Source organism: Dipodomys spectabilis, unplaced genomic scaffold, assembly GCF_019054845.1.
Source record: "Dipodomys spectabilis isolate Male_0828 unplaced genomic scaffold, ASM1905484v1 ptg000169l, whole genome shotgun sequence".
NCBI classification, from domain to species: domain Eukaryota; kingdom Metazoa; phylum Chordata; class Mammalia; order Rodentia; family Heteromyidae; genus Dipodomys; species Dipodomys spectabilis.
In genome coordinates this window covers 4361982-4375000 of record NW_024870846.1, presented here as the reverse complement: position 1 = coordinate 4375000, position 13019 = coordinate 4361982, and the positions used below count along the sequence as shown (strand labels likewise).

General features: G+C 37.7%; 1 protein-coding gene across 2 annotated transcripts in view; it reads left to right on the top strand.

The window, feature by feature from the left end:
- Rttn (rotatin) overlaps nucleotides 1-13019 on the top strand; it is a 117892-nt gene that overhangs the window by 4676 nt on the left and 100197 nt on the right. The window contains exons 5-10 of one of the 2 annotated variants that reach the window (XM_042693526.1): nucleotides 1037-1127; nucleotides 2550-2664; nucleotides 3573-3723; nucleotides 6810-6975; nucleotides 9379-9560; nucleotides 12028-12143. In XM_042693526.1, coding sequence (XP_042549460.1) covers nucleotides 1037-1127; nucleotides 2550-2664; nucleotides 3573-3723; nucleotides 6810-6975; nucleotides 9379-9560; nucleotides 12028-12143 — 821 coding nt within the window. Of the gene's footprint in view, nucleotides 1-1033; nucleotides 1128-2549; nucleotides 2665-3572; nucleotides 3724-6809; nucleotides 6976-9378; nucleotides 9561-12027; nucleotides 12144-13019 lie in introns of both variants that reach the window. The other variant, XM_042693525.1, reaches the window with a different exon arrangement.

The following is a 13019-nucleotide window of genomic DNA, read 5'->3' as shown; positions in this document are numbered from 1 at the left end:
GGAAATTCTGATTTAGAGCTTTCTCCCTGGAATCTCCAGGTCTCTGTGGTATGTTTGTTTCTATTCATCTACCACTGAGGCTGAGATTGTTATGTTTCTAGTTTACTGCTGAGGACACTGAAGCTTGGAGACAGCATTCACTGTCCTTAACATTTTGTTCTTGCATGGTTGTGATGAAAAGGATGTGTCCAACAGAATGTCTGATGTCAGGGATTCAAGTAAGCTCAATGTAGAAGTCCTCAATTATTAACAAGCCTTCATAGAAAATTGCAAGTTAAATAATAACATCAGAAAGAATAGAAAGCTTTGAAAATGTTAAAAATACTTTACCTTTTCTTTCTGGAAATGTTATCTGCACTTAACAATTGGTGTTCATTTCAAACCATTTGACAGACATAATAATTACTGCATTTTGAAGAGCTGGTTTTATGCAAATACTACTTTTCAATAGTGTGACCTTAATTTATACAACGTAAGATATATTAAAAAATTTTGAATGAGGATAGTTTAAAACTGGGTAAATTTCTCACATTTCTTTTTATTGTTTGAGCATTGACACTTGGTATCCAGTCCTCTGGTCTTCAAGATATTTCTGTAGAGGTTTAAACATTTAATATTTGGTAGGATATTATAACATAACTAGATATAGTAAAGGATTATGTTTATATCATTTAAAACTTTTCTGCAAGACAAGGTTTTCTTCAAATACCAGTTCCTTTATGTTAGATTTAACCTAGATGCTATGGTCAACTACAGAATAAGATTAAAAGTTTAACTGAAGCTTTAGATGTTGTTCAATATTAGCGTTTAATGTTTTACTGAATATTTGTGTTTAATGCTTTTCTTCTAATCTTTATTTTAATGAGTTCCATTAAGTTACAGAAAGAGAGCTTTGTTATTTGCAAATTTGCAATGCATCTTGTGTGGAATATTTTGGGTTTTTTTTGAGACTTTTAAAGAAAGCGAAGCCTCACTTAGAATATTGCAAATCCATCATCATTTCCTTCTTTGACATCTTATGTTTTGCTATTAGCAGTAAATCAGAATGCAAAGTGTTTGAAGTTTTCTACGTTTCCTTGGCTACCCCTGACTGCCACGGACAGACACGTCCTCTCCTCCAATGAAAGGTACAGTACCTTGTGTACTTTCATTTATTTTGGGTTCTTTATAGTCATTAAGTCTGGTAGGAACTACTACATATTTTCATCTGGAAAAGATACCAGTGGTGGGAAAAGAAATGATGGCTTTATATGTATGGTTCTCAGTGTTTCAGAAAAGCACACAAAAAAACACGTAGTGGTTTTAAGTCAAGCAGCACATCTGGGTTCTTTCTTGTGACTTGAACCCATGATGTAGCCCTTCACAATGTATGTTACCCACCCCCCCCCTTTCTCTTTGTTTTTAAACTATCAATGGGTATAATTGATTTTAGGCTCTTTGGGTAGAATTAGGAAAAATGCAGCCTTTTCAAATTTAATATACAGCATTATTACTCTTATTATATGTAAGTTAGATACTCTGGCCTGGTGCCAGTGGCTTACATCTATAATTCTAGCTACTCAGGAGACTGAGATGTGAGTATCGTGGTTCAAAGCCAACCCAGCCAGTGTATGTTACATCTGTGGCCCGCTTCTCTGATGGACCATTCCTGGTAGCCTTCATTAAGAAAAACCAGAAGAATGGGACATAGTACTTCTTTCTTGGTAGACTGATTTTCAAACTATGGGCTCCATTTACCATGTTGAAAAGGTCTTATATAGTGGATATTAATTTGTTATTACCTGTAAAAGTAGGTATCTGATTATGTAGAAGTTTGAAGAATGATTTTTAATGTCCAGCTTCACTTGGTGCAATGAATGTATGACACGCATTGTTTGTCTCTTTTAGATGGAGATTCTGAAATGCAAGACAAACCTGCTAGATACAGGGCCAGTGTAGGTGGATGTTAGACAATGGTCCTCTCGATGGCCCTTCTGATACATCTTTTTTTTTGGGAAATGTATTCAAGAAGTCAGGTGCACCTGGGAAAGACAGGGTGATAGTTTCCAGTGCCATTCTTTTGATGGTGCATGGACTCAAAATGAGGAAAGGCATTGGCTTTTGAGGTGTAGTTGAGCAAGGGATATCTCCTTATGTGGGCAGAAGTTGTGTCCTATCCTGATTCACCTATTGTGGGGAAGGCCATTAATCCACCTTATGCCTACAGATTGACCTCTATACTTTCTGCTATTTTTCAATTATTTTGAACAAATTTCATTGAATTCTGTGACATGGGGCCTCTGTGATTTTATAGCCTTATAGTATCTCCAGGTACATTATGGTTAATAGTTCCTGCTCCTGAGGACAGTCTGTTGGAGGATTCAAAGTCATTGAATGATTGTATGGCAAATATAGGATGCTTCTCCTGGGAGTTGTTTATGATCCAGAGAAAAGATCTCATACCGCTTCCCAGTGAACTTGAGAGCTCTGAGGGCTGGTAACAGTCAGTGTGCCATTAGGCTACATGATGTGTATATGTGAGCATTTAATGTAAATACTGTGCTTTTCAGCTCTTTGAGAAGTAGTAATCACACTTTGATCTGGAACACCTGTGAACTTTTGAAGGACGTTATCATGCAAGATTTTCCCGCTGAGATTTTTCTTCAGAGGCCCAAAATTGTTCAGGTTAGTACCTTTGGTAATTGCTTTAGGTTTTAAATAGAGAACATTTTGCAGTAGAATAGACTTTTCAGGCTAGAAGTTCTTGGAAAGAAAATCTGTATTACCATTAAAAAAATAAGGAAACATTCAGATATTTAAGCTGTTTATTTTCTGAGTTACTTGACAGTCTTTCCAGAATATATTCACTTCTGGGACCTGTTGTGAAGCTTGCCCACCTTGAGCTGCTATTTGTGGATCCTTAGAAGGGATCAATAGAAGGTTGTATAAATAATGTGTATTAGCAGTAAGAATGGCATCAGTATTTAAGTATCTTGTGTATTTACAGTCTAATTTTCACAGCTGGGGAATACATCATTTGTGATTGCCTCTCCGGTAGAGAGAGAACCAGGGTGAGGAAGTAATAGCAGAGAAAGGCTGTTAGTTACCAAAACATGATTAAGATGTGTGAGGTGAGAGGACTTGTTATGGTATTTTTTTGTTTTATTATGTTTTTTGTGAAGTTCTGTTTAATGTAATATCCTGAATGGGAGTAATTCCTGTCTTCCCCCAGAATGGGTGCTTAGCTAACAGAGTTCAGAGTTGGGAAACGCTGACTATTCTACTTAACCTTTGTATTTTATTTTTTTAAGCTGAGGATCTTGCTCTATTGCTCTGTGGGTTCAAGAGGGACGGGGACGCCCCTGCCGCCGCCTCCCCTGGGCGGGGATAATGGACATGCGCTACCTCCTATCTTACCAAATTGTATTCTGTTAACTGAACTCTGTTTTGCATTCTTCTGAGTTGTTTGAGCTCATACCTTCTTTTCTCCTGTCTTGTCAGTATTTTACGACTCATTTTATTGTTTAGTTGCGCTTTCTAAGTTTGGTGTTCCTTGAAATTGAGCAGTTTGTTTTCGCCACTCTCGGTTTCAGAGCCTTTTGTCCCTGTTGAAGCTGGCCTTCGGAGGAGATGGGAAGCACCGCCTGGCGCTGCAGTCAGTGTCCTGCTTGCAGCAGCTGTGCATATGTTTAAGAAATAGACTTAACTTTCACCGAGACCCGCATTTTTTCTCTAATAAACAAGGTACTAGTCTCCATTTCTTCTGTACCCATTGTTGGTCCCCTGATAACTGCCTATCATGCTTTGGGATTGTGTTCTCTGTTTATACAATATAAGCTTCCACTCCTACATGTAATTAATTCTCAAATAGAAAGTGGATAAAGGATGGAACCACCACAAACTGAGAGCCTGGGTTCTGTCCCTACATTTTTTGTTCCATTTCTGGCTTTTTGTGGTTAATTGGAGATAAGAGTTTCATGTACTTTCCTGACTGGGCTGGCTTCCAACCATGATCCTCACATCTCAGCCTTCTGAGTAGCTATGATTACAGGCATGAGAGGAACATTTACAAACTCTACCCTATTCCTCTAGACTGTAGAGATTTTCTGTATAGAGTGGTGTTGGGTCTTAAAGACTAGAATATGAAAGTGGTTCTTCATGTAGTAATTGGAAAAGCTTACTAATCTATCTATCTATCTATCTATCTACCTACCTACCTATGTTTTTCTTTCTTTTCTTTTTTTTTTCATACTCTTACCCATCTTTCTTGCTCACTACTGACACTCTACTAAACCACATCTCCAGTCCTACTGATTTGTATTTTACCAAAACTGTTTTATCAGCGAGGCATGGTGATACATGCCTTTAATCTGCTACTCTTGAGATGCAAGCAAGATGATTTCAACGATTTGAGGCTAACTCAGGCAAAGTAATGAGACCCCATCTCAAAAAAGAAAAAAAACGGAAGGCTAGGAGTGTAGCTTAAGTGGTAGAGTTACTTTCATAGCATGTGCACAACCCTAGGCTTAATACCTAGTACTTACGAAACAAACCAAACCAAAAAAAATCAGTTTTTATGTAACTTGTGATATAGTTGGAATAGTATGTGATGACAATGCCAAAGTATTCAGGAAAATGTGTCACTTAATGGCCAAGTAGAATATTGGATTGGCTTGGACAGAATGGTATCTGAAATTAATGATATATTTGCATTGGAAGATGAATTTCAAGTTATAACCATTTGTCATTATGTTTCAGCTAATCCATTTCATCACAAGTTCACGCTGTTTCTATGCTCGTCAGTATTTATTCTTTACATTGACTTATTGTCATTTCAGAGCATGTGGATTTCCTCATTATTACTTGAGCTATAGAATTCAGTAAATGACTTGTATCATTGCTCTTGGTACCCCCCACTGCAACAGGAAGAATGCTAGTCTTGATGAAAATAGTCACCAGGTCTGAAGATTGATTCATGTATTAATACTTACCTTTCACATACTGTATGCCAGCTGATAATGTTCGCTGCCTCTGGGGAGGTATAACATGAAACCAAAAGTTAAAGCCCTCAGACTTATGAACCTACATTTTAGGTAGCTGAGGAAAGGTCATGGACAATCCAATTTGTTCAGGTAAGAAGCACTCTAAGGAGGTAAGAAGAGTCCTGGGAGCACATAAGCAGGTGCCATGGCTTTTGTAATGGGGTTGTCGGGGAGAGCATTTCAGTGGAGGAGGCCTAGGATGACTGGGCCCGCCACTTGAAGAGCTGCAAGAAGAGCTTTCCAAGGAAGGCCAGAGGTCCCAGGCAGCAGTGACATGAGCAGGAAGTAGGTCTTCACAGGGTTGTACAGGAAGCCTGCGGGCAGGTGGAAGCAGGGGACTTCGGTCTTGGGAAGGATTTCGTATTTTCTTTGAAATATTGTGAGAAGCTCTTGGAGAATTATTATTATTTGTTTTTTTGCTGCTCCTGAGGCTTGAACTCTGGGCCTGGGTGCTGTCCCTGAGCTCCTTTTGCTCAAGGCTAGCTTTCTACCACTTGGGCCACAGCACCCTTCTGGCTTTTTTGTGATTTTAATTGGAGATAAGAGTCTCATAGTAGGAAGGGGTAACAACAAGTTTGACAAGAAACGTACTCATTATCTTACTTACGTAACTGTAACCCCTCTGTACATTACCTTGACAATTGAAAAAAAAAGTCTCACAGATTTTCTTTGCCAGGCTAGCTTTGAACTGTGGTCCTCAGGTCTCAGCCTCTTGAATAGCTAGGATTACAGGCATGAGCTACCAAAGCCTGGTTTGCATTTCTATTTAAAAAGTTTTTAAAATTGTCTTTATAAAGGTGATTCTCTTGTCCTTTTTTTTTTGGTTGGTCATGGGACTTGGATTCTGGGCCTAGGCACTGTCCCTCAGCTCTTCATCTCAAAGCTAGCACTTTACCACTTGAGCCACAGTGCCAGTTCCTGTTTTCTAAGTGTTTTATTGGAGATAAAAATCTCATGGATTTTCCTGCCCAGGCTGGCTTTGAACTGATCCTTAGATCTCAGCCTCCTGAGTAGCTAGGATTACAGGCATAAATCACTGGCGCCCGGCTCTCTTTTCTTTTTAATCCAAACCATTCAACTGGCTGGTGTCGTAGTTGTGGTTATGTGACTAGGGAGTGCCTAATGATTTTTCTTCTGTGCTGTCAGCTGTCTATCTTCTCTGGAGAAATTTCTATTAAAGTCCTTAGCCCCCTTTCTAATTGTCTTGTCTCTTCACTTTTGAGATTTGGCAATTATCTGTATCCTTTGAGTATGGAGCCTTTACCAGCTATAAAGATTTGTAAATATTTTCCATTTTTTAGGCCGTCTACACTTTCTGGATAATGTCCTTTGAAAGATATTAAATTTGATGAAGTCTAGTTTTTCTGTGTTTTCTCTGGTAGTTTTCTTTTGTTTTCATGCCTAAAAATCCCTTGCTAGTACATTAAAGATTTACATTAGTTTTATATTAAGAACATTATGATTTTAGCTTTTATATTTTTGGTCTACTTTGATTAGTATTCCCATGTGATTTGATGTAGGGGTTTAAAGAGTTTAAAGAGTTTAAAGCAAAGGGCTGCATGATAGAGTATTAGTGATGTGTAATGATGCAATAAATACCATTGGCCAGAAATTTCCATGACCTGAATGTGCTCTGTACATGCTTGCTAAACATTTTGATCAAAACTATTGTTTCTACCTGTGCAGAAGCATGTCAGCTATCTTAATTTTTGAAGAAAGACACATGTATACTATGTAATCTGAAGTCAGTTTGTACTTAGGGATAATTTTGTTTATTTATTTTCTCAGATACAATTTCCCAGAATTCTTCCTTGTCTTACTGTCATGAAGCACGAGGTACTCATCCGTCCCAGAACCTGTCCCCAGGAAGCAGCAGCCCCCGGCCTTCTGTGGTTGGGCGCACAGGTCAGCGCCCCAGGGGAGATGGCCAGGATTGGGATGCAGTGTCCTCCAGGTGACTGGCGTTGGGGTCTGGGGAGATAAGAAGGGCTTCACATATATGGGTTTTAATTTCAAAGGAGATGATTCTTCTCTGTTCTTTGAAACATTATCTGTTGTCTAGGCCTGTATGAAACTACTGGCTCTCCTACTTTTTGGTTATCTTCTACTATGAAAGTGAATAGATACCTCATACAACTCAGCGCTCAGTACTCACACATCCTCAGTATATCCACTCAGACGCATGTTCACAGGACTCCCCATTCTATTCACAGCATGTTACTATTCAAATACACACCTTAAAAAAAATGAATCAGATTCCTTGAATGTTTCCTACCAACCAGCCATAAATGGGATATGATATAGTCTAAAAAAGCATTGCTTTAAAGGATAACTTCTTTCTTTCTTTCTTTCTTTCTTTCTTTCTTTCTTTCTTTCTTTCTTTCTTTCTTTCTTTCTTTCTTTCTTTCTTTCTTTCTTTCTTTCTTTCTTTCTTTCTTTCTTTCTCAGTCGTGGGTCTTGAACTCTGGGCCTGGGCGCTGTCCCTCAGCTCTTCAGCTCAAAGCGAGCACTTTACCCCTTGAGCCACAGCACCACTTCTGGTTTTCTGGTGATTAATTGGAGATAAGAGTCTCATGGACTTTTCTGCCCAGGCAGGCTTTGAACTGCAATCCTCAGATCTCAGCCTCCTAAGTAGCTAGGATTACAGGCGTGAGCCACCTGTGCCTGGCTAGATAAATTTTTAATAGTGTTTTTTAACCACATTTTTGTAAACCGAATCCTAATTTAAGGTAAATGTGTTTAGTAAAGGAATGATTAGAACATGTTTTTATTAACAAGGACTCTTTCAAGGAGCACAGTGTCTGGTATTTACTTATTTGTATAAATACAGATTTTTTTTTAATGTATCAAATTTGTTTGAAGGTGTTGCCATGGTATTTCTATATTACCTGTCCTTGGTTATGAACATCTTAAAAATGTGGTTATACTTTTCAGTGATGGTCTAAAAAAATGACATGTAAGATCACCATGTCTTTAGAGTTGAGTATTTTCTTGTGATACTGCTACTAGCTCACATGGGTTTCTTAGAGAGATTAAGAGTGTTATAATTGCTAAGGATCAGAACTAGTGCTATGTGGTAGGACAGGAGAACCTGTGTCCTTAGTTCTGATAGTATAATCAATGGGTCCTGATTTCTCTCTCCACTCTTTTTCACTCGTGTGTGTGTGTGTGTGTGTGTGTGTGTGTGTGTGTGTGTGTGTGTTCTCTCTCCACTCTTTTTCACTCGTGTGTGTGTGTGTGTGTGTGTGTGTGTGTGTGTGTGTGTGTGCGCGCCCAAATGGGCTTGAATGGTACTCTTCCACTTGAGCTACAACTCCACTTCCAGCTTGTTTTTTGTTGGTGGTTAATTGAAGATAAGAGTCTTACAGACTTTCCAACCTGAGCTGGTTTCAAGCTTCAGTCCTCAGCTCTCATCCTCCTGACTGGTTAGGATTATAGGCGTGAACCAATGGCACCCAGCTTCTCTTTACTCTAAGAATGCCTTTCTACTTTAACCTAGTGTGATCTGTGCATGGGACTTTTTGCTTCTGAGTAAATTCCTCATGGAGCTTTTTAGAGATTGAGAGAATCCTGGATCACTTCTCTGTTTTGGGCTTGGGATCTTGAAATTGAAGCAATGACAAAATAGGTATAAACTTTGGGAAGTTGTAACTGTTCCATAACATTAGGTTATCTATGTGATCTGGGCTTCAAAAGTCAAAGTTTTGAGGACACAAGGTAAGAGTTTTTTGATAAAGAAAGTCAAGGAAAAAAAGGTGTTTCTTTTTTTTTAAATGCATTTTCAAAATCATATGATGAATGTACTAATGCAATTCTGTTTTTCTACGAACATTTTCTGGTTGCTACCATTGGCTTACTTAGAACACTTTTGGTGAATATCGCAGAAAATTTAGTCAACTACCTGAATTATGTTTTGTCTTTATAAGTTGATCACATAGAGCTTTGCCATAAATCTGCTTACATTTAGAAGTAAGTGACTTATTATGGCTAGTGTTGATTGCTACCATAGGAATGTTGACACGTTTCAAGATTGGCAATTTGGATAGCAAGAATTAAATGTATTCTGTTATTTCATATACAGTTTATCTTTTTTGTTTATTTTGTGATTCTGGGGAACAAATCCACATATGCTAGGCACTACAGTATCCTTGAGCTCCATCCCCAGACCCTTTTGTCAAGTCCTCTATGGAATATAGTTGCAGGAATTAGTCAAAGTTTTTATGAATCTGACCAGAGTTGTTTCATGTAACAACAACTCCGAGACTTGTCTGAGGCATCTGATATGCAAGGTGGCAGAGATACAGAAGATATGTTGGGGGATTGCGTCTGTGTTCAGTATTGACTGTTTTCTCTCCAGCGGAAGCAGCAGTCATGCGCATGTGAACTCTAGGCTCTCTGGCCACTCCCCTCTGGATCTGGGGCACATGGACCTGCCAGAGTTGGACATGGAGGACACGCTGGAACTACAGTTTCAGCAGCTCAGCCTTCCTCAGTTCTGTGTGGCTGTTCTGGAGTCTGCAGCTCCGCTCCTAAGGACGGGTTAGTTGCTCTTTGAAAGCTTGTTTTTCCTTACATAATTTTTGTTTTATATTTTTTGGAAGGCTTTTTGTTTTTTTTCTCTTCTTTGTAAGGGCTTTTTGAATCTTGAATTATTTTACTATTACTTTCTATCTTTACTTTTAATTTGCTTTATTAAACTCCTTAACATTTAAATTCCTAAGAGTTGAATCAGGTAAATTTAACAAGACACATTTAAGAATTGAAGGTGCTTATTTTAAGTTCAGATGGATGCCACGGGTCTCTTCAGACAGGGTATCCCTTTCCATTTATGGCTTATATCGGCACAGGCCTCTTTTCCTGTGCAGTGACAATAAAATGCAACTATAACAGCTCTCCTCAGGTATAGTGAATGAGTAGACCAGATTTAAAATCTTTAGCTTTTGTACTTTAGAACTAAGTTACTCTTAGTTCCTCACACTCCTCATTCATTTCTTATAATCTGTGGACTGTAAACAAAACCCCAAAGTGGGTTCTTTGTAGTGATTTGTAATACTTTGTCTTTCTTTTAAAACCTCTGCAACTATTTTTGGATTACATTTTTGTCCAAATGTGATGGGAATTCTTTTACAAAAGAGTGACAGCATCAGTGATTTGGCTCAAGTCTTGTAATAGAGTGCATGTACTGAGTCCCGGGTGGTGGGTCACTGGACTTGGCTTTATGCGTGTTGTTTCTTGTACCCTGTATGGATCCATTCAATGCAATGGTAGGCGCCCATCCCACTACTTGAGATGAGGAGACTGGGCATAAATGCTGTGTAAGTTTACCTAAAGTCAGATAGCTGAAAAAGACAGGGACTCAACCTCATGTTCTTCTACACCAGAGGTCATTCAAGGTAAGGGAAGCTTTGGAAACAGAAATGATTTTTATTCTCTAAGTCTCTATGTTTAAGCAGCTGATAAACTTGTCAGCATATCAATAACAATTTAAGTGAGTTTTGTCCTTTTTAGTTTATACTGTTAAAGTAAAACAAGAGCTGGGTATTGGTGGCTCACTCCTGTAATACCAGTTATTCTGTAGGCTAAGGTGTGAGGATCATTGTTCAAAGCTAGTCTAGATAGGAAAGTCTGTGAGACTCATGTGCAAACTAACCAACAAAATAATGGCTCAAGTGGTAGAGCACTGCCTTGAGCAAAAAAGCTTAAGAGACAGCACCCAGGCCCTGAGTTCAAGCCTCAGTGCTGATACGCACACACATAGGAAAAAAAAGAATACACTATAAAAAAATACATCCCATATTAATAACTCTTGAAAGCTTAGTTATTTTTGCCTGTAGTGATAGGGAAGAAAGCAGGACAAAGTATCTTATTTATGGAGTGTTGAACATTTTTGTTTAAACCAAAGAAAATTACATTTCTTTTACGCTGAGTGACTACCTGCTTCCAGGAATTAGGACTGCATATTGATTCATATCCTAAGACTGAAATAAAGGAAAGCTGAACTTCAGCATCATAAAGTATTTTGTTTATTTGCCTGGCATATTGGGAAGTGCAGTTTTAGGCTTAATGATTTTACATTTAACCTTTCTTTAATTTGCTGTAAAAAGTCAGATTGATAATTATAAAGCCATATCTTGGTACATAAAAAATTTTAACTGTTCTTTTGCCCTTTTGTGGTAAATGATTGCATAATTTGTAATTGTTCAATATCGTTAGAGGAATCAAGAGAACTTGGCTCCAGCTGTTCTAGTGAAAAGATTAATCTAGATGTTTATGACTTAGTAGTTTGTTTTACTTTTGTTTATTAAAAAACCTTTGGGATGTGGGATAGGAAAGTCTTATTAGAAAGTTTACCTCACACAGACTTCTGACAAATGATACTCTGTTTTGATCTCTATCTCAAAGAACCTATGGTGTTTGTGCTGGCCTTGAACTCTCAGTTCTGCTTGGACCTCCCAAATACTGAGATTAGAGACAGGTCCTGGCATACCTGGCCAGTAGAGTTTCCTTGGGAACATTGTGGGAGATTAGTAGAATACACATAGAATTTATTGAAGCTTCTTCAGTAAATGGCAGTGTGGACATTTATTAAACTAGTTGCTCTAACATAAGCTTAACTTCCCAGGTAACTCCTGTGTAGGGAAATACTTACCTATAAAAAAAGGGTAAGCCTTCTAGTAGTAAATAGAAGTTATTGGAGTGCATTTTCTACACTTGCCTGATGCTTTGTCACATATAATGAACAACATAGATGATTCTCTGAATTTGAAAAATTTATTTTAATCTACGTTTCAGTAATTAGATTATTGCTACTGTCTCTCTAAGTGCTTTCTCATTGATGTCACATTTCATGTTGTAGTCAAGACTGTGACTTCCTTATTCATCTCTGTCAACATTTTAAAAGCATCTTTAAAATGCAAAATAGGACTCTGGGAGCATGGCTACTAATACTAACTGCATCTGTGATTAAGTTATCTTTCCTCTCACTTTTCCCTTGTTTGCATTCTAGGTAGTAGACAAATGATAATAAGAGTTCTGGAATTGCTCACAGAGGATATGACCTTGATTGGTGAAGCCATTTCAACTGAAATCTGGGATGACAATAGCCTTTTTGCTATAGATATGGTAAGAATTTGTTTTCTTGGGCTATGGGTAATAATACTTAATTTTGGCTTGCATTAGCTGGTTTCATTATGTTTAGTCTTTGGCGTTTCTTTCTGGTGGAGTCTGTTCAAGCTTATTTTGTGCACATTCTCTCACAGGTCATTTCCCCAGAGTACTGATTTCTTTGGTGGGGGATGCTCTATCAGGACCAAGAGCAAGCCACAGGGCAGTTTATACCTGTTGTGAGGTTAATGTCCCCATCCTAACAGAACCAGGAAATGTATCATTTTAAAAAAACCATAAGTTTTTATTGCTATTTTTCTGATTTTAAATTTGTATTTCTTGCGGAAAGTCTTAATTCCCAGCAATATCAAAATACTTGTTTTTTTTTAACCTTTAGAATACATAAAATAACTTCAGTATAGCAATAGTAGTTTTGCTACGGACAACTCTAATAAAAGTTCAGGCTTTTTTAGCAGCTCTTTGTGGCTTTGATTAAATCAAGTGATGCACAGTTGGAAGAATTTTTTTCTGTATTATATACAACGTCAACATAACAGTGTGTTTGTCTCAGTTGTTTTTCACTTTTGGGAATTGTTTTTGTCTTCATAAAAATGTAGATCAGAGATGTCTTCTTTACGGTACATTCTCTGTCGGTTATTATTTTAATTTTATTTTCTGGTTTATCTTTTCTAGTTGCATTTTATATTTTTGAAAATGTAAACAAAGGAGCATATAAATATATATACATATATATGACATAGGTATATGTACATATCTATCTAACCTGTCTGCCTATATCTCTTGTAAGAGGTAGAATATTATGTACATTCTTCTCCACTTTGTTTCTGTGTATTAGAAATACATAAAGTAGGCAGGCAACTGAAATTTGTACTT